At 47.4% G+C, this 26933-nt stretch overlaps 1 protein-coding gene across 1 annotated transcript in view; it reads right to left on the bottom strand.

Moving 5' to 3' along the window:
• Positions 1-26933, bottom strand: part of LOC138245863 (ATP-binding cassette sub-family A member 9-like) — a 2236336-nt gene that overhangs the window by 2073360 nt on the left and 136043 nt on the right. Inside the window, exon 3 of the mRNA XM_069199841.1 lies at positions 12245-12455. Within this exon, the coding sequence (XP_069055942.1) occupies positions 12245-12455 (211 nt within the window). The remainder of the gene's footprint in view (positions 1-12244; positions 12456-26933) is intronic.

Genomic DNA, 26933 nt, shown 5'->3' with positions numbered 1-26933 from the left:
CTAGGGATGCCGAGGTGTCCCTAGCCGGATTAAATCGGAAGCCGCCCGGAGCATTAGCTGAAGCCGGGCTAGCAGATGGAATGCGGAAGCTCCGGAGCTGAAAACAAAGACGGGCAAGGTTGCTAGGGATGCCGAGCCAGGCGTTCCTAGCTGTATCAACGCGGGGGGCCTCCCCACAGGTCGCTTTTGCCGTTTTTTTTCTGGATTACTGGAGGCACAGTTGTCTGGCTCCCTCTTGGGGGCCCTGGCCAGTCTTCGAGAAGAGAAGAGAACTGCAAGAAACCTACATCGGGGGCACGGAGCAGAGGTGGCTTTTTCTTAGTGGAGAGGTAACGGCTCAAGTGGATTGTTTAAGGTGCAGTGAAGCAGAGAGTCATAACTCCGCATATTCCCGGCTCAACCTTTTTTGTTTTTTTTCTTTCTCTTTTGTTTTTCCTTTTTTCTTTTTCTGGAGGGTCTGCTTATAAAATTCCTTGGATTTGCCTAGCACTTAAGGTATTTCACTTGGCATAACCGGAGGGGGGGGGGACATAAGGGGATAAGAAAAGAAAGAGGGCGAAAAATGTTCTCTCCTTTCTATCTCTCACGGGGTACTCAGCACTACCTAAAAGAGGGTTGGGGTTGAAGGGACTCGGAGAAGGACTGTATTAGGGCTGACAAAGGACTTTTTTTTTATTTTTTAAAGAGTTCTCACCCCACCTTCTCTTTTCTTTCTTTTTTTTTCTCCCCCCCCCCCCCACCGCCCTCCTTTTTTTATTTTTTTTTATTTGTAATTTGCTAGTGCAGTTCAACCTTCTATTTTTTTCCCCTCTGGGGAAGAGGGAAAAAATGCGGTGGTCTCCACACTTTGCAGGTCGCTCTGCTGCCAGAGCTCCCAGGACAACTCGCACTACCAAACAGAAGCAACCAACACCTTGGGATAACCACTTGCACAAGGCTCTGGACTATGCCCCCCCTCCTTTAATCCCAGTCTCTAGTCTGCCTTCACCTCTCCCTGTCAGCCCTCCACCCTTAGAAGCCAATTCGTCCGGCACCCCCCTTAGTCTGGATTGTCCATCCGATGATTCAAGGGCCCCCCCATCGGAACATTGGTTCATTCTTAATTGCCATATTTGATTTACTTGTAAGTCCCTAGTAAAGTGTCCAGGAAATGAATGCTACTAGTGGGCCTGCAGCACTGGTTGTGCCACCCACATAAGTAGCTCATTAACCATATTTTAGGCCTGCCATTGCAAGACCTGTATGTGCAGTTTCATTGCCACTTTGACTTGGCATTCAAAGTACTTGCCAAGCTGCAACACTCCCCTTTTTCTACATAAAGTCACCCCTAAGGTAAGCCCTAGGTAACCCAAAGGGCAGGGTGCTATGTTGGTAAAATGCAGGACATATACATGTGTTTTTTTATATGTCCTGGTAGTGGAAAACTCCTAAATTCATTTTCCACTACTGAGAGGCCTGCTCCTTCCGTAGATAGCACAAGGGCTACCCTCATATACTGTTTCTATGGTAGATTCTGATCAGAAAGGGGTAAGCAGGTCCTATTTACTAGGGCCTGAATAGTAATAGAAAATCCTGCTTATTGGTGAGGTTGTATTTTATATTACTATTTTAGAAATGCCACTTTTAGAAAGTGAGCATTTCTCTCCAGTTAAAACCCATCTGTGCCTAACAGCCTGTCTCCAATCAATGTCTGGGCTGGTTGACAGCCTCCTTGTGCATTTCACCCAGCCAACCATAAACACAGGATACTCAGTCACATCTGCACTGATCTGCACACTGAATGAAGTGGCCTGCCCACACACAATGGACTCCCCACCCCGCTACTGGGACCCTGGCAGACACACCTGTACTGAAAGGGGACCCTGTGCACTTCAAAACCACTCTTTGAAGTCTACCCCACTTCAAAGGCATTTTTGGGTATATAAACTAGGTCTCTGGCCCCACAAACTCAGACACTTCTGGACCTGAACCTGCAACCTTTAAAAAGGAACTGCCTGGCTGCCCAAAGGACTCCTCTGGACTGCTTTGCTGAGAAGGACTGCTGTCTTGCTGTTGCCCTGCTGCTCTGCTGCCCTCTGACTTCGCTGAGAAGTGCTCTTCAAGGGCTTGGATTGACCTTGCCTCCTGTTTAGTGAATTCTCAGGGCCAAAAAGACTTCATCTCTTCAGGATACTCCTGGTGTGGTGAAATGATGCACAGCCATTTTGCGACTGAGAAATCTCTGCACAGCTGAGCAGGAATGATGCAGCCCGACTTCCAGAATGAAGAATCGTCACAGTGCCTGCCTTGCGGCCAGAAATTAGACGCACAGCCTACTGGATCAATGCACAGCCAAAATGGAATAATGCAGCACGATTTCCCGAGTGAAGAATCGACGCAGTGCCTGCCCTGTGACAGAAAACTCGACGCATCTCCTACTGGAATCACGCAACACCTGTGACTTCTTCCCACGTGCCAGGATTTTCCCTGCATTGTCCCTGGCCCTGAAAAAGATGCCCACATCACAGTGAGGAACCAAGACTGTGTGTCGGAAATCCATGCAAAGCCCCTTGCAGCGTGGAATGAAACAACGCATCATGTGTGCCGCACCGGAAGATCCAACGCACACCGTATTTTTCTATGCATCTCCTCCTCTGTGGTCTCCATGCATGTTATTTTTTACGCAAACCAGGTACTTTGTGCAAACAAGAGACAACTGTTGATTTCTAAGATTTAAGACTCTTTAATCCTGCAAAAGTGATATCTCAACTTGTGCTTATTGAATCTTTATTGTTTTGACCTTAATTTAACCAGATAAATATTATAGATTTTCCTAAAACTGTGTTGTGAATTTGTGTGTTGTTTTCACTGTGTTACTGTATGATTTAATGCACAAATACTTTAAACATTTCCTTCTAAGTTAAGCCTGACTGCTCAGTGCCAAGCTGCCAGAGGGTGGGCACAGGATAATTTTGATTGTGTGTGACTTACCCTGACTAGGATTGTGGTTCCTACGTGGACAAGGGTGTATACCTCTGCCAACTAGAGACCCCATTTCTAACACTAGTGATCAGCAGTGAGGATAGGACTTGTGTTTGTGCACTAACGTACAGTAGCTACGTGTACAGTACCTACCCACAGTTAAAGGTCAATTTGATTTTTTCTCTTTTTGGTGCAATTGTTTCTGCTTGACATTTTAATCTAATCCTAAACAACATGTCTCTGGCTGGGTCTCAAGGAGGAGCTAGAGAGTTTAACCTGGCTAACCTGGAGACATACACTGTCAGCCAGCTGAAAGGGTTCTGAAAGGAGATGGGAGTACCTATCCGGGGTGCCTCCAGGAAGGAGGAGTACCAAAAGGCACTGAGGGCCTGGGCAGTAGCCCGGTCACAAGAGGATGTTGAGGTGGAGGAGTCAGAGGATGACTCTCCAGAGGATTAGTCAATAGCAGTGGAGGGTGACACCCCTGGATTTGTGCCTCCTGCTAAATCGGGTAGCAGTGTCTCAAGTCACGGCCTGACAGCAGAGGAAAGGAGGGAGGAGACATAGTGTCAACTGTAATTGGCAAGGTTAAACATGGAGGCAGAGGAGAGGAAGGCTGTGACGGCCTTGGCTGAAAATAAACTACTTCTGGCTCATGACCTGAGGCTAAAAAAGCTGGACCTCAAGTCTGAGCAGACGGAGTTCAGTAGTGATGGTGGCAGCATACAAACAAGACTAGAGACAAATAGGTTCATATACCCAGAGATGTGGTGCCAGGTTTTGTGGTGGGTCATGACACTGACAAACACACCTGGTTTGATGCCTATGAAGTTGCACTAAGGGCTTATGGGGATCCTGAAGAGCAATGGGTGGGGCAGGGTTGTGGAAACATGTACCAGCAATTGGGAGGGACACACTCCTCACATTAGAACCAAAGGACTGTAACACTTACCCGCTCATGAAACCCTTTTTAATTGCTAAGTTTGGGCTGACCTCTGAAAAGTATCACCAGAAATTCAGTTACAGTACCAAACTTTCCTACCAAACCTAGGTAGGCTTTTATGATTATTCTAGCAAGGCACTGAATGGATGGGTGTGGGGCAGTAAAGTGAATGATTATAAGGGTATATATGATTTGATCCTGGGGGAGCATATGCTCAGTCTTTGCTTTATAGAGTTGCGGCAGCACCTGATTGACAGTAAGCTGACTGATGCCCGGAAGGTTGCTGAGGAGGCGGACGTCTGGGCTAGCACCAGAGTATCCAAAAAGGTATCCTGGGGGGACAACCACAAAGGTGGCCAGGGTTCCCACCAGAAGAAAGAGGGGGGAAAAAAACTTAAAAATAAGGAGTTCTCAAAAGGCCCCTAAAATAATTCCCAAGGTAATAGTGGTAACCAGTCCCAGTCTGATTCTAAAAAGGAAGGGTTTCTTGACCATAAGACAGGGGGGTTTTACACCTTTGTGCAGAGTGCTCCAAGTAGGGCCACTCTAAAGGCAACTCCAAGTGTCCCAAGAGGGCACAGCCCTCCAATGGAGGGCAGACACCTGGGTTGGCTAATGTAGCGCTCGGGGAAGAAGTAGTGCCAGTCAGCTTTGGGGAACAGACAGAGGTAGCCCTAGTGTCTCTGGAGAGTGCAGAGATGGTGCCAAAAGCCCACATGCCTGCCAATACTTCCATGTATAGGCAGCGGGTCAATATCAATGGGCAACAGGTGGAGGCTCTGGTTGACACATGAGCCAGCATCACTACTGTCTGGGGTCAGCTGGTGTCAGCAGATCAGATCCTCCCAAACATATTTCACCATGTAATAGTCGGTGACAATCGCAAAAGCCACCTACCGGTAGCTGTGGTTCCCTTTGAGTGGGGGGGATCTCTGGTACTTCAAAAGTAGCTGTTTGTCCTGCCATGCCTGTAGATTGTCTGTTAGGCAATGACCTTGAGCACACTACCTGGAAGGAGATAGAGTTATGGTCGCACTTGCGCACTTGGAAATGTTGGGAATGCCTAAGTGGGTCTGCATGACCACAAGGTCCATGGCTGCCCGGGAGGGAATTCAAGGGCGCCTGGGACCTGGAAGAATGGCCCAGACAGCTGCCAAGGAGAGGGGCACGGGAAATCGGTCCCAGAAGTTCCCATGGAGGTTGACGGGGTCCTGAGGAGGAGGCCCCTGAGTCAACTGGGGTGGACATTGGTGCCCTAGGTGACCTGCCTGAGCTTGCTGAAAGTATTTAGGGCAAGACAAGACCTTTGACAGACCTGTCACCCACTTTTATTGGCCCCGAATGTGGACGGCCTCAGATGCATTCTGTGGGACTTGTCCCACCTGCCAGGCCAGTGGGAAGACAAGGAAAAGGCTCAAGGCCCTCCTGGTCCCACTCCCCATCATTGGCACCCCCTCTGAAATGGTGGGCATTGACCTCATTGGTCCATTGGATGGACAAATTGCCCTTGGCAACAGGATTATCCTGGTTTTGGTGGACCATGCCTCCTGCTACACAGAGGCAATCCCTCTGAGGACAGTGACTGCTCCTTTGGTGAGCAGAAGTCTGATGGGGATATTTACCCCTGTGGCATTTCCAAAGGAGATTGTGTCTGACAGAGGCACAAACTTCATGTCTGCATACATGAAGTCCATGTGGGATGCATGTGGGGTGACCTACAAGTTCACCACACCCTATCATCCTCAATCCAATGGTCTTGTGGAGAGATTCAACAAGACCTTGAAAGGCATGATCACAGGCCTCCCTGAGGCCATGAGGCATAAGTGGGACGTCCTCTTGCCATGCCTTCTCTTTGCTTACAGAGAGGTACCCCAGAAGGGGGTGGGTTTCAGCCCTTTGAACTTCTCTATGGGTACCCTGTCAGGGGACCCTTAAGCTTTGTGAAAGATAGGTGGGAGAGAGCTCCCAAGACACCCCATCAGTATGTGGTCAGCTACATGTTGGCCCTCCACAACCAGATACAATGCTTCTGGAGAAAGGTCAAGACCAACCTTGAGGCCAGTCAAGAGGTGATGAAATGCTGGTATGACCAGAAGGCCACCCTGGTGGTGTTTCAGCCTGTAGACAAGATTTGGTTAATGGAGACCGCTGGACTGGCCCGTTTGAGATCAAGGAGCATAAAGGGGAGGCCACTTACTTAGTGGAACTCCAGTCGCCCAGGAACCCCCTAAGGGTGTGTCATAGTTGGACTCTTGCTCTAGGCAAGACTGCTGGTTTAAGGATGACAGTACTTATGTTTGTAGGTGACTATGCCTATCCTACAACAAGTCGCAACTATAGTTCCAACCCTTCCGGCTCACTAGCAGTACCTCACCAAAAACCCAAACAGTTAAAGGTGATTTATGGCAGCCTTTACGCAGGGACACAAAAGTATGACATCTCAGGTAGTGTCATGGTTAAACGGAGATAACCCCTTTCTCACAGATACATCATGTCTCAACCAAACACATGCAATAACGAAGATGCAGTAAGGTTTCAATAGTTTTTATTTAAAACAATCGGCAATCTGGGGTAAATTGCATGGGCTGCAATAATTAGGATAATGAATAGTGCAAGAGACAGAATGGTAAAAACAAGAGTCATGATTTTAAAGACCCCGCCATCTTGCAATAACATGGAAAGACATAGAGTGCGTAATATGTCCTAATACCCTATCAATAATGGGCCTAACCTTCTACCTATAGGAGAGCTGGGTATGTTAAACCTAATCTGCCAATGCCATGCCCCTGGAAAGAGCCCCCCAACCCTTGTTACCTTGGAATGAGGTCTCAAGCTCAGACTCCGTAAGAACACGAAGCCTGGGTCAGCATCAAGGCGACATGCAGCATTGATAGCAGCAATGGTATCTGGTCGGAATCCCTCTGATTATCTGTCTAAAGTGAGGTGTATTTATATAGATCTACTTGGACCCCTGACGTAGGTTGTTCCCAAACAATAGATAACACAGCATGCTTGGGGCGGTAATTAATATAAACAATTCCCTCAAAAGCGTGAAGAGGGAAAATACCTAATGTAAACACCTACACTTTGTTTGTCTTTGTCGCTTGATTTGACGCCTTAGCGCGGTGGCACTGATAACATAAACTTAAACAAATGGCCTAACTATAAACATGGCAACCATCTTAGAAGAATTAATTAAATAAATGGGCTAAGACAGAGCAAGCTAAGTAGGTTAAATGTCACTAGGTGACGGGGGCACCAGTCTGCAAGCCAAAGGCCAAGCTAACTCCTGTTATCCCATTAAAACAAACTAGAATTCACTACAGGTGCTCTATGTAAACCGACTGAAGCCTCATTTTGAGAGGACTGAGGTCAACAGTCTTCTGGTGACAGATGAGGCTGTGGAGGAAGAGAGTGAACCTCTCTCCGACCTCCTCTCTGCCACAGAAGGTGATGGGTCAATGGAGGGTGTCAATCTCTCTGACTCCCTGGTCCAGCGAGGTGACTGCTACCAGTTACTGGAGCAGTACTCCTTCCTGTTTTCCCTCACCATTCAACTCACACACTTGTGTGTCCATTACATTGACACGGGAGACAGTCTCCCCGTAAAGAACAACATTTACAGGTTGTCAGACAGGGTGAAGGCCAGCATCAAGGAGGAAGTTGCCAAGATGCTGGCTCTTAGGGTGATTGAGAAGTCCATTAGTCCCTGGTCAAGCCCTGTGGTGCTGGTTCCCAAGGCTGCCGCACCCAGTGCTAAGCCAGAACTTAGGTTCTGCGTGGACTACTGGGGTCTCAATTCTGTCACAACGACAGACGCTCACCTCATCCCCCAAGCTGATGAGCTCATAGACAGGCTGGCACTGCCAAATTCCTCAGTACCTTTGATCTCACAACAGGGTAATGGAAGATCCCTTTGACTGAGGGGGCTAAAGAGAGATCCACTTCTCCTTCTCGTGAGGGACATTACCAGTTCAGAGTGATCCCCTTTGGATTGACAAATGCCCCTGCTACTTTCCAACGGTAAGTTAACTGGGTCCTAGCTGGTAAGGATGCGTTCGGCGCTGCCTTCTTAGACGACATTGCTGTCTACAGTTCCAGCTTTTTAAAATGAAGGTGCATGATGCTGTCTAATTCTGCACAGCAGCACTCACCATCATTTTCTATTTGATCTGGCCTTCTAACTTGTCAAATAGTGAGATTGCAGCCACTTGTTCCGATGCACACATGATGTTCACATACATGCACAATGTGCTGTATGCATTTTATTTTGTGGTCATTCCCATATGATGCTTACGGCTGTGTATGAGTTGTTGTGTGTTCAGCCTGCCTGGGTTGTGTTCCACAGGTTGCAAGGTTTAGGGCAGATTTTTCTCATTTAGCATGGCTCAGGGCAGCTGCAAGATGTGTTGCAGTACACTGCAGCTGTTTTGATACACAGTGATGTGCCATATTTATCTGTATACAGTACAGACCTGCAAATCTCCCTGTGCCCACACAGATTAGTGCTCCCTGCACCAACACAGGCATTGTTTCAGCATGATGACGGGGTGGCTGCCTTGAAGTGATGATTTGTTCCTGCACAGGTACAAGGTATTTTTGAGGATATGGCATTTCAATGTGTGTTGTAAGATGCAGCACACATGAGTAAAGGCAATGTGACATTGAAGTACAGAAGCATTTTGGCCTAAAACACCACCCCTGGGGTGGTACTGACTTCCGTCCTTGTGTCTAATGTCTATGTTGTGCTGGTACAGGGGCTTTAACTATATGCAATGGGTGTTGTAATGGCACAGCCACACTATTTGCATGTACCTACCAGACAATGTGGTGCATATTTACATGGTGGAGTATAGCCATAGTGAGTGGCCTTTGTTGACATGGTGTATATGTTGGAGTGCATAGCACAACCAAAGCGTCAGTACATGTGTGCATTGGGTGAGGATGGTGCACCTTGATTCAGGGCCTATGTGTCCAGATGCAACCCTTTAGCATGCGTTGAGTGTGTTATATGTGCCTCCCCCTTCTGCCATTAGTGGAGTTCCTGATATTCCCCCTGCATCTTATCCTGCATTTGTGGTGGTTCTTGGTAGTCTTGGCTGTCCTGTCCTGCGATTTAAGTGACCTGCTCCTCCAGGATGACCACTGCAACCACCACCTCCAGCTCATCCAGGTCCTCCTGTGGTGCAGGACTTCCACCTCCAGTCTGCAGTGCTGCCTAATGGTTCCTGGCAAATTTCCCCTTAGTCCTGCGCTTGCAATCGTGGCAGCGTTTCTTGCACTGAGTGACAGTTCTACTCACCTCAGCAACACTGTTTATTTTGTCCACTATTTACTGCCATATTGCGCCTCTCCTACGATCTGGCAATTTGGAGGTGAAGCATAGCTGGTGCTGGTGCTCTGTCACCTTTCTGACCAGGATGTCATGCTCCTCCTCGCTAAACTGACACTTGCGCTTTCTCTTCTCTTGCTCCTGTGTTTTTTCTATACACTCCTGGCTGGTACTTGGGTGTTTGGGGTCTCCTTGGGGTCTCTTCTGGCCTGTTGATTCCATCTTCTCTTGCAATTGACCTCTTTCCTGCTTTTGCATTTTATTTTGATGCTAATGCAGTGTCAGAATGGTGATAACCCTTTTGCGACATGTTTACATGTCGCAAAACAGTGTTGCACCATTTTTGCAGCATTAATGTCAATTTTCCTTACGGAATTGCGCGGCTATTAGCGCCTTTTTTTTTACCCTAAAGCCATCCTCAGTCATTTCATAAATATGGCGCAAGGATGGCGCTAAGGAATGACGCTAGCTCTCGTTAATAAAAATGGAGCACAACTGCGCTCAAGCAGTTGTGCGTCATTTTTCATAAATATGCCTGATTGATGCAGGAAACTCAAAGACCACTATTGTGGAACAAATTAACACATTATGCTTAAACCTCACAAACAAACCAATTCTCCATTCCAAAAATGCTCATATTATTAAAATGTATTATTATGAATCTAAACTAAACAAACTTTTAAACCACCTAAACTTAACAAAAGAAGACACCTGTTAGTAATTACGACAATACTGCAAGAACAGGAGATTATAACTTGGTGTGTTTCCATTTCAAACGCAACTCCATATAACAGTGCAAAAGGATTGTACTGAAAACTCAAGGGCTAACTTTAAGGGACTGTTTTAGAACTTCCTAAGGAATCGCTGTGGAAAAAAACATTCAGCCTTTCTAATCTTGATAATACACAATATGGAAGGTTGCTCACTATTGATTAAAAGAGTATGAACAATGAGAACATGGCAAAGATGACCAAAAAAAAAAGATGACCAATGAGTAGCTGCGCCTGATATGGGGCGCTCCATTTTATTCTCTTTTGTTTTTATTGAATACGTTGAAATTAGACATGTGATGCACCGTTTATTGACTGTTGCCCTGTTCCAAATGCACGTCGTACCATCCATTGATTTTGACCTAATACTGGTATTGTCAGTTTATGGGTGACAAAGTGGAAATAATATGTGTTTTTTGAAAGTCAGACCTACAAAACGTAATTGTTTGTTATTCCCTCGTAGTTGATGCTTTATCCATGTTAAATTTACCGTTGCCTAACAAATAATTACTTACTTTTGAAATATCTGAGAAGATTTTTTTCCTGTACATTCATGTTTACTTTATTGTTGACTTGAGTTGGAAGTTATGTCGCAGACAGGGTCGGGGGGTACATTAACTCATTCCAGATCAACATTGACAAAATGGTCTTAGTGGGAGACGTATGGAAGTAAATATCCAATCTTTATTTACATTTCTAAAGTTTTTTAAGTGTAACTCTTTGAGGGTGTTAAAAACATGAATCCCACCAACATGCTATGCATTTCACTGTTCTTGCGAGGTGGACATGACGGAGAGGAGACCTCACTTTCATGTCCAACACTCTATTATTGGGCCAGGACACCAAGGGTCATTGATTACAGTAATCACCCTCAATGTTTGAGGAATGAAATTGCTACATAAATGCCGGCCTATATGGAAGTGACCTAATGACAGCCTGTGAATATCGTGTTACTTCAACAGATGCTTTTTCTTAGAAGTGATTCATAGGGACTGTTAAAAAATGTCCTTTGCAAATGTGCTCTTCATCCTCAACAAAACTGCGAGGTATGCCTGTCCTCATAAATGCCAGAGTAAATTTCCAAAATAAAATATTTTACTAGATGATAGCGGTATTTTAAACGGTTTATAATCCAACATATTTTCAGCATATTTGCAGCCAATGAGGAACACACATTTTAAATATCGGTATTTGATGCTATGATAAATAATATGCAGTCTGAAAAACGCATTTCCTGTATCTCCTGTAACACTGATAGCTTTTTAGACTTTTTTAATGGAAAATGAGCTGCAAAATGCACTGTACCAACTTTTTTTCAAACTTGCCTTGGGCAGAGTGGATCGCCAACTCCCTTCGGAAGAGTAAGGTTTTTTGTGCACGTCCTGGCAGTAATTCAGTATTTCACGAGTGCCCCTTCATAGTACACGGCTTATTAACTTTTAAATGAGCTACAAAAGTGCCCCTGTGAGAAGGATTTATTCAAACCCCACATTGACGAAGGTTTTGATCACTTATTTAGTTCATTGTAAGTGTGTATTTATTCCTTACATATTTTTCCACCCTTCAGCATTTGAAAAGTTACCAGTTTCCTCGTTGGGGTGGCAACTGATTCCAAAGAAGAAGGCGACATCTGTTAAGCCCCTTTGGGAATCAACGTTGCAGCTTCAGGTGTAGCAATCTCAATAAAGTTTTTCAAAACTGCAAACCTTTTTTTGAAGCATCCCATTTTTTTTTAGGAGATAGAACTGATTTTTAAAAAGTTTTAAATTTTGAAGTACAAAGAAAGGCAGGCCCCCATCCCTTCCCTGGTACCAAATTAGAGAAAGTCACTATTTTCAACCTGCCTAATGCATATTAATTACGCAGGTCGTTCTGTGGCATACTCCAATTCCTCCATAAACCGATTTGCAAATAAGCTAATCCTCGCCTCATGATGAATCGAACGAAATGATAACCAATCTATAATAAGGATTTCAAGTTTAAGAATTCCGATTATTCTCAAGTGCGCTTCCAAATATTAATCGTGGCAATAACAAACATACTTATCATAACAACATAACACGCACAACAATAAAATAATGTTATATCATAACAATTATACAAATGAACATAGTGAACACTATTACCACACACATACGAATTTAAGAAGGCACTCGTAATCAGTGGCCTCTAGGGTGAACTTTAATGCCTTATAAAAGCAAGTCAGTTTGTGACCATCGAAGGGTGTGGTCGTGTTACCTGTGCCGTTTAACGTCAAAGAAACTTTCTCCATGATTCGTTCCGTATAATCTGTTTGTGGTGCATATCCAATAACGCTAGCCGTAATGTTATATTCATCCAATCGTCCAATAATATGTTCCGGTACACTGGGAATGTACTCATGATATATGTCAGTGCTCAACCCTAGGATCCACACTATGAAGACGAGGACTAGGCACATGAGCCACTCCTGTCGACAGAGGGAGAAAAAGTGAAATAATCAGGGATTTAGTGGCATCATCTTTGAGCTCATATATATCAGGTTGTTTCCAATTATTGCAATTTATACAGTCAAAATTTAACCAAAGATAGGCTTTCGATCCATTTTATTTATCCGATTTGTTATTTTTAATTTACCCAAGAATAACATTCACTGCCAACTGCCCTTGAAAAAAATAATAATCCTGTTTTGTTTCCATCGTGCCACGTTCACAAAATATTAAGGCCCATATTTATACTTTTTGACGGAAAACTGCGCTAACGCAGTTTTGCGTCAAAAAATTAGCGCCGGCTAACGCCATTCTGAAGCGCCATGCGGGCGCCGTATTTAATCAATGACGTTAGCCGGCGTTAGCCGCCGGCGCTGCCTGGTGTGCGTGGAAAAAAACGACGTACACCAGGCAGCGCCGGCGTAGGGGGATATGGGGCTTGGGCGTCAAGAAATGGGGCTAGTCAGGTTGATGCAATTTTTTCGCCTCAACCCGATTTGCGCCATTTTTTTTCACTCCCAACCCCCATAGAAATGACTCCTGTCTTAGCAAAGACAGGAGTCATGCCCCCTTGCCCAATGGCCATGCCCAGGGGACTTCTGTCCCCTGGGCATGGTCATTGGGCATAGTGGCATGTAGGGGGGCACAAATCAGGCCCCCCTATGCCACACAAAAAAAAAAAAAAAAATTACTTACCTGAACTTACCTTAATGTCCCTGGGATGGGTCCCTCCAGCCTTGGGTGTCCTCCTGGGGTGGGCAAGGGTGACAGGGGGTGTCCCTGGGAGCATGGGAGGGTACCTCTGGGCTCCTTCAGAGCCCACAGGTCCCTTAACGTCTGCCTTTTGCAGGCGCAAAAAAACGGCGCAAAAGCGGCCGTACGTCATTTTTTTTGACCCGCCCACTCCCGGGCGTGAATTTTGTCCGGGAGTATAAATCCGACGCATATGCCTCGGAGTCGATTTTTTAGACGTGAACGCCTACCTTGCATCTCATTAACGCAAAGTAGGTGTCCACGCTAAAAAATGACGCAAACTCCATGGACTTTGGCACTAGACGCGTCTAACGCCAAAGTATAAATATGGAGTTAGTTTTGCGTCGAAATTGCGTCAAAAAAACGACGCAATTCCGGTGCAAACAGAGTATAAATATGCCCCCAAGTGTACCTTCTCCTTTGCCTGTGCAAAGTATTTCTGCACATAACGGGTTAATTTTCTCTCCCTGGTTACAGCGCGCTAGAAAATGTATGTTGCATAAATGTGCCTTGTAGCCAGCTTTTTTATGTAATGACAATTGTGGCAACTTATGTATTTGCCACTTTACATTTAGCAAAGTTTCTCTGTGCACAATGCTATTGAACAGGAGAGCACTAAAAGCTCAATTCACAGAACTATTTGTGCCTGTATGTTCAATTTACACATGCAAATGAGTTCATTTATGATTACACGTATGTTTTTGTGAATAAAAATACTCACTTCTAAACCTACACCACGTTGGTGGAATTCTATATAGGAGTAAGTTAGCTACCAAGATAGGATAGTGGCCGTTCAAGGGTGGAATGACCTTCAATGTTAGTGTACATGCACAAGCCTGTCAATTCATGGATTTCACAATCTTTTTCTCAGCCCTTTACTGCCATGGATCTGGGTGTTTCCAGGATGTAAATAGGAAAACGCCCCCAAACGTAATGGGATTTTAGTGGGAAGGCTTTTACTATGGAGGAAAAATATCTTCTCCGTAGAGAAAAAACACATCAAACATAAATGCCTTTTGGAGAAGCATTACACATGCTAACTTGTAACCATAAATGTTACTGCCTAGACTTGTGAGCACTCCTGGAAATGTGACTGTCACAGCAACTTCTACAATTGTGGATGTAAGAAATCAGGTTAGAGATTGAGGGGGGGTCCTACTCAAGGAACAACCACAATCCTTGGGTAGGGTGAACCACAAAAGTCACTAAGTTAACCTGTACTTAACCCTCTGGTAGCTTTGCACAAAATAAGTCAAGCTCAACTAAGAGGCACTCTGTAAAGTCTTTATGCAGTACACAAACAGTAATAAAGTGAAAACACCACACAAAAAAATCCTAAACCAATTTAGAAAACTAGAGCAGGATTTAATAAATAAAACGAGAACAAATTGACAAAAATCCAATCAGTAGAAATGAGCTATGAAATTTTAATCATTTAGATAGGTATAGCACCTAAAAGCACAAAGTGCCACTCACAGTCACCTGGCTGTGTTGGACCTGGGGAAAGTCACAAGTTCAGGCTGACTGAGTTGGAGTGCAGGCCAGCTAACGTAATCAGGACAGTCCAGCTGAAAAGGTTGTCCTCTCAAAGTCCATCATAATGAGTACAGTTTGCAGTGGAGGACCAGGTAAATTGTCACAGATGGCTGTTTCTGTAGTGCGAAGATCTGGTCTGGCGTTGCAGATAGTTGATGCTGGAGCTTCACATTGGCAGTTACTATAGGCCGACATTGCTGCAGTGGGAAGTGCAGATCTTGCGTTGCCAGTAACGACTGGCAGCAGAGTCTTGACAAGAATGGACCATTCGCATTCGCTAAGAGCCCAAAACTTCAGAATTTCTCTTTTCTTCACCAAGGAGTTCACTCTGATGCCACAAAGGGTCCAGGACCTGGGGAGACACCTCTTGGGAATCAGGGAGTTACTCTAGCACAAGCTAGCAGGCCCAGGCAGATATAGGCAGGTCCAGCTGCAGCAGGTCAGCTGGGCAGTTGCAAGCTCTGGAGCTTGTTGTGTCCCTGTAGCTCAAAACAGAAGGTCAAGCAAGCGACCTTTGGAGTCACTCAAGTTAGCCTGGGATGAAGGGAGCAGGTCCATTCTTCCTTTACAGAGAGCAGGGCAAGCCTCAGGCAGCAGGACAGCCCTCTGGAAAACAAGGCAGGCCTCATGCAGCAAGGCAGTTGCTGGAGCGTGCCGATTTCCTTCTTCCAATTTGGATTCAGAAACCGCAGTTGGGCGAGACGCAACAACTTAGAGGTCAATGGGATCTTTGGACTCAGAGAAGAGAGTGGTAATTAGATGCATTAAACACAAACTAATAACATGAGAAATATAAACAATCAAAACACCATAACCAATGTGGCCACGGAAACAAGACTCAAAACTGAATCAAGTTTGAAAGCTTTGTTACAACCACAGAGCCAAAGTAATGTAAATGGTACACAAAAACTAAATTATAAACATACATGAAAACCATAGGCTGACTGAAACGTTTACAGAAATTAAGGCTACTAAACATCAGAACTATTAAACATTCCAATAAGATGAAACAAATTAAATAAGAGGACATGAATTAACAAAACTATAATTTGTGCAACAGAAACCGATTTTAAAGCAGTTGATGGTGACATTAGTGAACATCAAAATTTAACTAGGGGTATCCCTACTCCTATTACAAATTTGGACTTGCATGTGTGAGGACGGGCTAACACATGCTGACAAAACAAAACAAAAGAAGAAGACAAAAATGATTTGGAAAATCATCTAACTAGGGTAACTCACCATAAAAGTACACTGGTGTAAATCATCTACGCTGAAAAGGAAGTAAGAAGTATTGCACTGCAGATTACATATCTCTCCTCATAGGACAGCAGACAGGAAGGTTTTGTCAGTCCACAGTGCCCATAGCTTCACGGCATCTGTAGACAGCAGCAAATGGGGCAGTGCGGAACAAATGCTGCACATATGACAAAACAACCATTCAGAATTTGTTGGGCATATTAGTACTGAATGGCATTTGCAATGGGACAATTAGAATGGGTAAACATGAGAGGCAAAAGGAAAATAGCTTCGAGGATGGTTGGAAAGGACTGACTCTGAGTAAGTCAAAGAGCAGGCTCACTAAAGTTCAAAAAGTCTCTCCCTAACAAGAAATGCCCATGGAGTTCTGATTGGTTCACCATATGGATGCATATTGTGCAAGTTGATCAATAGCCAATGAAAATTAAAGACGCCCATCTGGTTTGGAAACTATTCCAGATTTTCTCAAGGAATGTGCGAAGTCATCTCAATGAGTTCATACAGTTCCATTGGAAAATTACAATTTGGATAACATTTGAAACATTACAATTTCTTCCCATAAGTCACAGGATAATTCCAACAGTTCTCGTGTGAATTCAATAATACTTGTTGTCAGTCTGGTAGCTAGAACAAATGTTGTTACTTATGAGATTGATAAAACAACGGTCTCTGTCTTTAACAAAATAAGACATTCTCTAACACATAAACAACCTAGGGAATAATTCGGGTCAAAGAGAACAAAATGAATTAGCACCTCTCTCTACTGGTGAGAAAATGAATCCTCCGGCCTAGTCTGGCTAAGGAAGCCTAAATACATGATTCTAATTATTAAACATGTATGCTAATGTGTATCATTTAATTAACACATATGCAAGCAGAATCACTTTAGTTGCAGTCATTATTAATGCATAACATTAGAAATAACTGAGATGTGTATTCATTTCTCAGCACAAATATAACTCTACATTAATAAATTCCATTATAAATCAATATAAGTACTGTTAAATCATGTTTACTAGTCATAATATTTTTTACATCTATTATATCTCTAAAAATACTATTGTCATTAGAATTTGCGTTAGCAGTTTACTTAATATAAACGCACACCTGCTATGTTAATGCGCGATGCCCAAATAAGTGGAGGACACAATGTCCACTATATTTCAAACTTGCATGTTAATGTTATCTGTTAGGTTTTCAAATGAAGATTTATAAGTCACCATATGCTGACTAATGTATTAGTAAAATTTGATCTCTGTCACAGTCCTCTGGTAGCTCCAGTGCAGTCCTCTGAAGAACAAGACAGGCCTCAAGTAGCAGGGCACTTCTCTGGGGAACAAGGCAGTCCCTCATCTGTAGTCCATTGGTCCAAGAGTGTACTGATGAGTAGTTCAAGAGGTCCAGTATTTATGCCTATGCCACACGACATCCTTTGAAGTGGAGGAATTGTCTTGGTTACTCCCACATCTGGTTCTGGAAAGTTCTTCCCTTTCCCTGCCAAAGGTTCCAAGACTTCTGGGGTGAGAAAAGACTGGTGTCAGGTTCCTTTGTGTGGTCCACTTTTACAATATATTGCACTCTACCCTGTGCACTGTTTGGGCCCTCCCCTATGGGTGACATATGTATTAAGGTATGTGTTCACCAAAAACATAAAAATATCTCTTATACTTGAAAAGGCCAGACCTATTGACTTCAAGTTTGATATTGTTGTTTTCACTGGTGCAGGGAGAGCGTGATTTGGTGCTAGTATGATGGGATGAGACTTTTTTTGAGTATTTTCTGTTTTTTTTAGCTGCAACTTGCCTGTTAATTAGACCATAATGGCTATGGCCTCATCATTTACCCTGCATTCTCACACCGTGTCTCAGAACGCTGGTAGTTCGCCGTTCTAAGTGCGTTTTTTTTTTCTTGTGTATTACTGATGCTGTCTTTGTAGTAGCAGTTCAGAAAACAGAGAAACCATTCTCTCAATGCTGAGGAAATAAATGACACATTCAGCTTGTGTTCTTCCTTTTTAGGAATCTTGAATGAACAAGCAGCAGATGTTTTTTAAACACTCAAATATAGTAGTGGGCTTGGTGTACGGAAGGCTCATGGACTGGTTAGCCAAATTGTGCAACATTTTAAGATGCTTTGCACTTGACATACTTCCTTATTTGCTTTATTCAGTGTTTTTAATGCTGGTTAATTATTTATTGGGTGGACAATTTTTTTCCTTTCTCCTTCATCCTTCTTTTGTAACAATGACCATTATCATTGGAAATAAATTAACTTGCAGGAGATATTTAAACCTGAAACTTAGGGTTCCTTTTGTTTAATTCTGATACTCCCCTGTTGGTTCCACCAGGCTTTAAAGATGCCACACCTAATAAACAACATTATATACTTGACTCAAGAACTTGGGTCATTTTATATGTTGTTTGTTCGAAATTAGGTCTTTTGTTGGAAGTCAGGTTACCCCCTGTCCAAGCAAGGACCTTCACTCTAGTCAGGGTAAGTCACACACTATCCAAATTATCCTGTGCCCACCCTCTGTTAGCTTGGCACTGAGCAGTCAGGCTTAACTTGGAAGGCAATGTGTAAAGTATTTGTGCAATAAATCATGCAATAATACAGTATAGCACCACAAAAATACACCACACAGTGTTTAGAAAAATATATAATATTTATCTGATAAGATGCAGGTCAAAACGATTAAAATGCAACAAGTATATGTTGAAATATCACTGTAAAAAAGATATTATGGCCCTCATTACAACCCTGGCGGTCGGTGTTAAAGCGGCGGTAATACCGCAAACAGGCCGGCGGAAACAAAATGGGATTACGACTGTGGCGGAAACCGCCAACATAGACAGCCACTTTAACACTCCGACCGCCACAGCGATAGAAACAAACAGCGCAGCGGTCACCTCCAACAGACAGGCGGAAGACAATGTACCGCCCACACTATTATGAGAGACCAATCCGCCACCTTTTCTGGGGTGGAACTAACGCGAACAAAAACACGGTGGAAACAGGACTTGGAAGGGAAAACACTCACCATTCCACACCCCACGAGGAACCAGGATGCCATGGAGCCAGAACTCCAAATACTCCCTGCAATGGTATTCCTGCTCCTCTATCAGGAGCACCAAACACGGCGGCGACGACCACGGTGAGTACTGCACCTACAACACAGGGGAGGGGGGAGGGAAAAGAGAGTGACACACACACGCAACACGCAATACCCCCACCCCCACCCCACCCACAACAACATACACACAAAAACATGCTGCAACATTACATTTACACCCACCCCCCCTTGGAAGAACGCAAGGACAAAAGGAAATGAGTTCAACGATTGTAATCATGATAAAACCAGTACTCAAAACTCGAAAGAAAGTATATACATTTATGCAAAACAACTACACAAGTCCGGATAGTGCACAAAGTATTGTCCGTGGACCACTGGGCCCAAAATGCATGGGCGAGGCCCACACTCGATACCAGACTTCAAACGGAGAGAACACTGCAGGGGCATATAGATCTAAATGAAACAGGCACCTCAGGGGGAAAGGAAGGGGGGACACCTCAGCCGGATGAGTGCACAACGCCACTGCTCCACGAGGGGGCTCCATCCCCACTGCTGTATCCTGGGGAGTGCAAAGCCACAGTCTCTCAAGTCTCTCCAGTGGGTGGTTTGCCCACTTCTCTATCCTGTGGAGTGCAAAGCCACAGTCTCTCAAATCTCTCCAGTGGGTGGTTTGCCCACTGCTCTATCCTGGGGAGTGCAAAGCCACAGTCTCTCAAGTGGATGCCTTTCTCCACTGGTTCTGGATGGGGCTTTGTGCCCAGAGTGCTTCATCCTGCCAAGGACTGAGGTAGAGGATGTCATTCTCCAATGGTTCTGGAGGGGGCTTTGTGCCCAGAGTGCTTCATCCTGCCAAGGACTGAGGTAGTGGATGTCATTCTCCACTGGTTCTGGAGGGGGCTTTGTGCCCAGAGTGCTTCATCCTGCCAAGGACTGAGGTAGTGGATGTCATTCTGGAGGGGGCTTTGTGCCCAGAGTGCTTCATCCTGCCAAGGACTGAGGTAGTGGATATATCTCTCCACTGGTTCTGGAGGGAGCTTTGTGCCCAGAGTGCGTCATCCTGCCAAGGACTGAGGTAGTGGATGTATCTCTCCACTGGTTCTGGAGGGGGCTTTGTGCCCAGAGTGCTTCATCCTGCCAAGGACTGAGGTAGTGGATGTCATTCTCCACTGGTTCTGGAGGGGGCTTTGTGCCCAGAGTGCTTCATCCTGCCAAGGACTGAGATAGTGGAGGTGATACTCCACTGAAGGTGGTGCAACATGAAAGCTGTCCAGGCTCCTGGAACTGACCACCATGCTCGGACAACTGACCACTGGGGATGGCAGCCATGTCTGCGGTGGTGCCACTGACTCAGGATGACATGGGGCCGCTGGCAGTGCTGGCGGCGGTGTCAGTAGCGGCGGTGCTAGCGGCGGGCTCCGTGGCATCGGTGCTGGCGGCAGTGTCAGTAGCGGCGGTGCTTGTAGCAGGCTCTGTGGCATCGGTGCTGGCGCCGGTGTCAGCAGCGGCGGTGCTTGCGGCGGGCTCTGTGGCATCAGTGCTGGCGGCGGACTCTGTGGCATCGGTGCTGGCGGCAGACTCTGTGGCATCGGTGCTGGCGGCGGGCTCTTTGGCATCGGTGCTGGCGGTGGGCTCTGTGGCATCGGTGCTGGCGGCGGGCTCTGTGGCGGCGGTGCTTGTGGCGAGCTTTGTGGCGGTGGGCTCAGTGACTGCGGTGCTGGTGCTGGGCGCAGTGACTGCGGTGCTGGTGGCGGGCTCAGTGACTGTGGTTCTGGTGGCGGTGCATGTGGCAGTGCTGGTGGCGGTCTTGTCCGTCGTGCAGGTTGGCGTCGACTTGGACCTGCCCTTGATTTTCTGGCCCTTCCCCACCTTGGATGGTGGCACAGCTGTCTGGCCACTATCCACTTTTGTCTTGCCTGAGCCCTTGGTGGCAGGTGTTTTCGCCTTCTTCCTCTGGGATGTGGGCAACTTTTTAACTTTTGGAGGTGGAGGAAAGTCTTTGCCCTCGCTCCGTGGCACACTGGCAGCCCTTTTGGTTGGCGCACTCCAAAAGCCCACAGTTGCTGGCACCACTGTGCCTGGTGATGTGGTGGCTCAGGTGCTGGGTTGGGACCTGAAAAGCCGAGCCCTAGGGGACGGACGGGGGGGAGGTGTAGGGAAGAGGTCAATACTAGCTAGGAAAAGTTTTTTAGACACACTGGGACGGGTAGATGGAAGGGGTTTGGGAGTGGAGGAAGAGGTAGTGGTTGTAGGAAGTGTACGTCTGCTGACTTTGGGGAAGCTGTTGTGAGGTGGATGGCTGTTGGGTGGGTGTGTGGCTGCGTTTGTGTACTTTGGGAGGAGGGCTCACAGACACACTGGTAGAGGACACAGGGGATGTGTGAATGGTAGTGGGGGTGGTGATTGCACGTGAGCGGTATGTGGTGATGGGAGTGCTGGTGATGGAGGTTGTGGCTGAAGATGTAGTGCATGCAGGTGTGAGTGTAGACGAGACAGGGAGGGAGGAGGGAGACGTGGAGGAGGGGGACACAGTGGAGGCAGTGGATGTTGTTATGTGTGCATGGGTATGATGCTTGTGTGAGTGCCTGTGGGATGTGTGGTGCTTATTTTTGCCGGAGCCACCCTTGTGTGTTGAGGTGTGTGCATGCTTGTCTGATGGTGTGCTTGGGATAGGCTGAGGTACAGGGGATTGGGTCTGGGTGGAGGAAGTTGGAGGGGGGAGGCTGGACACAGGGACAATGGCTGGCATCAGTGCTGAGGCCAGAGCCTGAAATGCTCTCTGTTGGGCTGCCTGACCAGAATGAATGCCCTCCAGGTATGCATTTGTTTGTTGCAACTGCCTCTCGACACCCTGGATGGCATTCAGAATGGTAGACTGCCCAACAGTGAGTGATCTCAGGAGGTCAATAGCCTCCTCACTGAGGGCAGCAGGGCTGACTAGGGGAGGGCCTGAGGTGCCTGGGGCAAAGGAGATGCCCACCCTCCTAGGTGAGCGGCCACGGGACACACGTTGAGGGGCAGCTGGGAGGGCGGTGCTGGTAGGGGTGTGGCAGCTGTACCTGTTGATGCAGGGGGCACAGAGGGGCCCACCACAGCAAGGGAGCTCCCATCAGAGGAGGAGTCGCTGTCGCTGTCGCTGATGTCACCTCCTGTCCCCGCCATGGAGCTCCCCTCGCCCTCTGTCCCACTGGTGGCTTCAGACTCCGTTGTGTCGCCCTCCAGGGCCAAGTGGGATGCAGCTCCCTCCTGCTCCGGTGCCACTGCTCCTCCGCCTGATGATGCTAATGCACACAAGAACAGGGAGACCACAAAAAGGGGGTGGGGACAGATGAAAGACATGTTCAGTGCATGCAATACCACTACCGTTGGCGGCCACTACAGACACAGCAGCCCTCTGCACTACGCCATGCACTTAGAGTTCCTACATTAATCACGTGCCCATGGGGTACAAGACCTATGCCCGATTGCCGCACACATGGAAGTCACAGGAGCCTGACTAGGTGTAGATGGCTCTTCACACTGGTGGGGATGGGGTGGCACATAGGCTGCTTCACAAATGGTCCTTGCCTACAAAGCTCGCCCTGGCCTAGGGTAAGCCACTGCCCACCTCCCCCACCCAGACACCTCGTAATGCACGCAGAGTTAGATGGATGTGACGGTACTCACCCCCTTGTGGCTGCTGTGATGCCCTCAAGCGCCCATCCAACTCTGGTAATGCCACAGCCAGGATCCGGAACATCAGGGGGGTCATGGTGCGACGGGCACCCCTCCCACATTGGGAGGCCATCCCCAGCTGGGCCTCCGCCGTCTTCTTGCTCCAGCGGCGAATGTCCTCCCATCTTTTCCGGCAGTGGATGCTCCGTCTGTGGTGGACCTCCAGGGTCCGGACGTCCTTGGCGATGGCCCGCCAAATATCCTTCTTCTGGTGGGCGCTGACCTACAGAAATAGTACAGTGGAATAGGTAAAACTTTCACCGTCCGGACCGTCACAGTCATTGGCCCCCGTTCCCACCCTTGCCCTGACGCACATACACTCACCGTCTGCACATGCAGGCCTCAGCCCCCCCCCCATATATCTTCCATGCACACCACTCCAAACTGGCATTGCCCATGCAGCATGCTCACAGTGTACTCACCTGTTTGTCTGGAGGACCGTAGAGTAGCGTGTACTGGGGGAGGACCCCATCCACTAACTTCTCCAACTCCTCCGAAGTGAAGGCAGGGGCCCTTGCCCCAGACACATGAGCCATCGTCGCTTCCAGACTGAGGTCACAGCAGCACTTGCAGTGTAGGTCCTCTCCTGTCGAAGGTCAGATATCAAGTGAGTGAACAGACAGAAAATGGCGGTGACGTCCGCGGCGGTGCGTACCGTCACCGCTGGCATACATCGTCATAGGCTCCTGGGGCCCATAGGGTCCAATGTTAACCAATGCAGGATTGCGCCGCGGTCTTCGACCGCATGCCGCGACGGTGTAGAACGCCAGCGCAGTTACCTCATATCTCCTTGTCTCACCTTACAGGTCAGGCAGCCGCCATTTCAGGGGGCCACATGGCTTTAATGATAACTGCGTCACACCTATCTAGGCCTTGCATACACACAGTAACAGGCACATTGCAGATTTACAAATGTTTGATAATGACACATAGCAATACCTCAGTGTTGGCTGACTCTCTGCTCGCTGTTCTCATCCATAGGGCACGTACGCTGGGACAGGTGAGGAGATGGAGGCATCCTCCGGTGTACAGACCGCTGGTGGACCTGTCGACAATGGAAGAGAGACACGTAATAGTCACCTACAGACTTGATTGTGCAACAATCCACGAACTGTGTGCCCAGTTGGAGCCAGACCTGATGTCAGCTATCCGCCATTACACAGACAGGTCCTGTCAGTACTCCATTTCCTGGCAAATGTGTCTTTTCAAACTACAGTGGCCATTGCATCAGGGATGTCCCAGCCTATGTTCTCCAACGTGTTGTCCAGAGTGTTGTCTGCCCTGCTGAAACACATGCACAGCTACATCGTTTTCCCTCAGGTGGAGGATTTGCCTACAGTGAAAGGTGACTTCTATGCCCTGGGACATATCCCCAACATCATAGGTACCATTGTTGGGACACATGTGGCCTTGGTACCCCCTACAGGTGTACAGAAACCGGAAGAGCTACTGTTCAATGAATGTACAGATGGTGTGTTTGGCTGACCAGTAAATCTCCCATGTGAATGCCAAGTTTCCTGGCTCAGTGCATGACGCTTATATTCTGAGGAATAGCAGCATCCCTTATGTGATGGGGCAACTCCAGTGGCACCGTGTATGGCTAATAGGTGAGGACAAGGACCCTATACCCTGTGAATAGTTGTCTGGGGTTGTCCCTAAGGGTTATTTTGTGTTCAACAGTTGTCCCTCGACATTTGCAGGTGACTCTGGGTACCCCAACCTGTCATGGCTACTGACCCCAGTGAGAAATCCCAGTACAAGGGCAGAGGAACGCTACAATGAGGCACATGGGAGAACTAGGAGAGTGATTAAAAGGACCTTCGGCCTCCTGACGGCCAGGTTCCGGTGCCTCCATATGACAGGTGGTTCTCTCTACTACTCACCAAAGAAGGTGTGCCAGATCATCGTGGCCTGCTATATGCTGCACAACCTGGCTTTGAGAGGACAGGTGCCTTTTCTGCAGGAGGGTGGTCCAGAAGGATTTCTTGTGGCAGCTGTGGAGCCTGTGGACAGTGAAGAAGAGGAGGCAGAAGAAGAGGATATCGACAACAGAAACAACGTTATCCTGCAATACTTCCAGTAAGACACAGGTAAGAAGATGTCACTGCCTCACACATCTCATACTATTGTTAGGCCTAACATATGTCTGTCACTTTCACCCAGTGTATGGACCCTGACTTGTCACTTTGCCTTTCCATTTCACAGATGTGGGTCCCACTGTGTGACCTCTGCTATATTACCTCATGGACTAGAGCTGTGTTACATCGGAATGTTGACTATACAATCGACATTGCTATTTTCCATGGTTATTGCTAATACACATTTGTGAAAGAAGAGACTGACTCCAGATTGTTTTGTGATTCCAGGGTGTTTATTTCAGTGCAAATTAGTGGAGGGGGTTGTAAAATGGGCAGGGGTGATGGTGGAGGATTGTCCATGGCAGAGTCCAGTCTATTTGTTTCACAGGTGCATTGAACAAAGGGGCATGGGAAGTGGAGCTAGGGCTGTTGATGGATGGACAGGGTGACGAAGTGGGACAGAAGGATGACATTCAGGGGGGTCTCATTTCCTGGCGGGGGTCTTGGCATTGTTCTCTGTCTTTGTCCTGGATCTCAGGGACTGTTTGCGGGGTGGTTCTCCATCTGCAGGGGGTGGGGTTCTGGTGTTGTGGTCCTGTGGCGGTGCCTCCTCCCACTAGCGCCAGCGGAGGTGGTGGGCTGTTCACCATCCAGGCTAGTGTCAGGGGCACCTTGTTGTGCCACAGTGTCCCTCCTGGTGTTGACAAGGTCCTTCAGCACCCCAACAATGGTGACCAGGGTGGTGTTGATGGACTTGAGCTCCTCCCTGATCCCCATATACCGTTCCTCCTGCAACCGTTGGGTCTCTTGAAACTTGGCCAGTACTGTTGCCATTGTCTCCTGGGAATGATGGTACGCTCCCATGATGTTGGAGAGGGCCTCATGGAGAGTGGGTTCCCTGGGCCTGTCCTCCCCCTGTCGCACAGCAGTCCTCCCAGTTCCCCTGTTTTCCTGTGCCTCTGTCCCCTGAACCGTGAGCCCACTGCCACTGCCCCCAGGTCCCTGAGTGTCTTGGGGTGGTGGGTTTGCCTGGGTTCCCTGTAGTGGTGGACACACTGCTGCTTGACGTGTCCTGGGGACAGAGGGATGGGCCTGCTGGGTGGGTGCTGTGCTGGTTTTTCCTGAAGAGGGAGGCTCTGTGGTGGCATGTGCCAGTGTCAGGGGAACCGACTGTCCTGAGGACCCAGATGGGCCTGGCTGGTCATCTTGATCCAGTTGGACAGGGCTGCTGTCATCACTGTGGGCCTCTTCTGTGGGTGGAGTGGACATGTCTGGAACCTCCTGTCCGGTGACATTGGGTAGGGGTCCTGCAGGAGTGTAAAGGCATGATTATTGCATCTGTGTGTGCCATCGTGTGCAATGGGTGGGTTACCGTGTACTCCAGTGCTTGCATTCTTGTCTAGGTCCTTGTGTGATATTTGGTTTGGGGTCTGTGTGGGCATCTGTAGTGGACATGATTTGGTGATGGGTCTCCATGCTTTGGTGTTGCATGCAGGGCTTGTTGTTGGGATGGGTGGGTTGTGATAGTGTGACATTTGTGAGGTGTTAGAGTGATGTGGGTGAGGGTGAATGTGGGGTATGTGATAGCATGCAGGTAGGGTGGGGGAAGTAATACTTAAGATTTTACTTACCAGAGTCCATTCCTCCTGATACTCCTGTGAGGCCCTCAGGATGCAGTATAGCCAAGACTTGCTCCTCCCATGTTGTTAGTTGTGGGGGAGGAGGTGAGGGTCCGCCGCCAGTCCTCTGTACTGCAATCTGATGTCTTGAGACCACAGAACGCACCTTCCCCCGTAGGTCGTTCCACCTCTTCCTGATGTCATCCCGTGTTCTTGGATGCTGTCCCACTGCGTTGACCCTGTCCGCGATTCTGCGCCATAGCTCCATCTTCCTAGCTATGGAGGTGTGCTGCACCTGTGAATAGCTGTGGCTCTACCCTGACGATTTCCTCCACCATGACCCTGAGCTCCTCCTCAGAGAACCTGGGGTGTCGTTGAGGTGCCATGATGTGGTGTGGGTGATGTGTGAGGTGGTGTGTGTTCTGATGT

Source organism: Pleurodeles waltl, chromosome 7 (assembly GCF_031143425.1).
Source record: "Pleurodeles waltl isolate 20211129_DDA chromosome 7, aPleWal1.hap1.20221129, whole genome shotgun sequence".
NCBI classification, from domain to species: domain Eukaryota; kingdom Metazoa; phylum Chordata; class Amphibia; order Caudata; family Salamandridae; genus Pleurodeles; species Pleurodeles waltl.
This window is presented reverse-complemented; position numbering and strand designations above follow the sequence as displayed.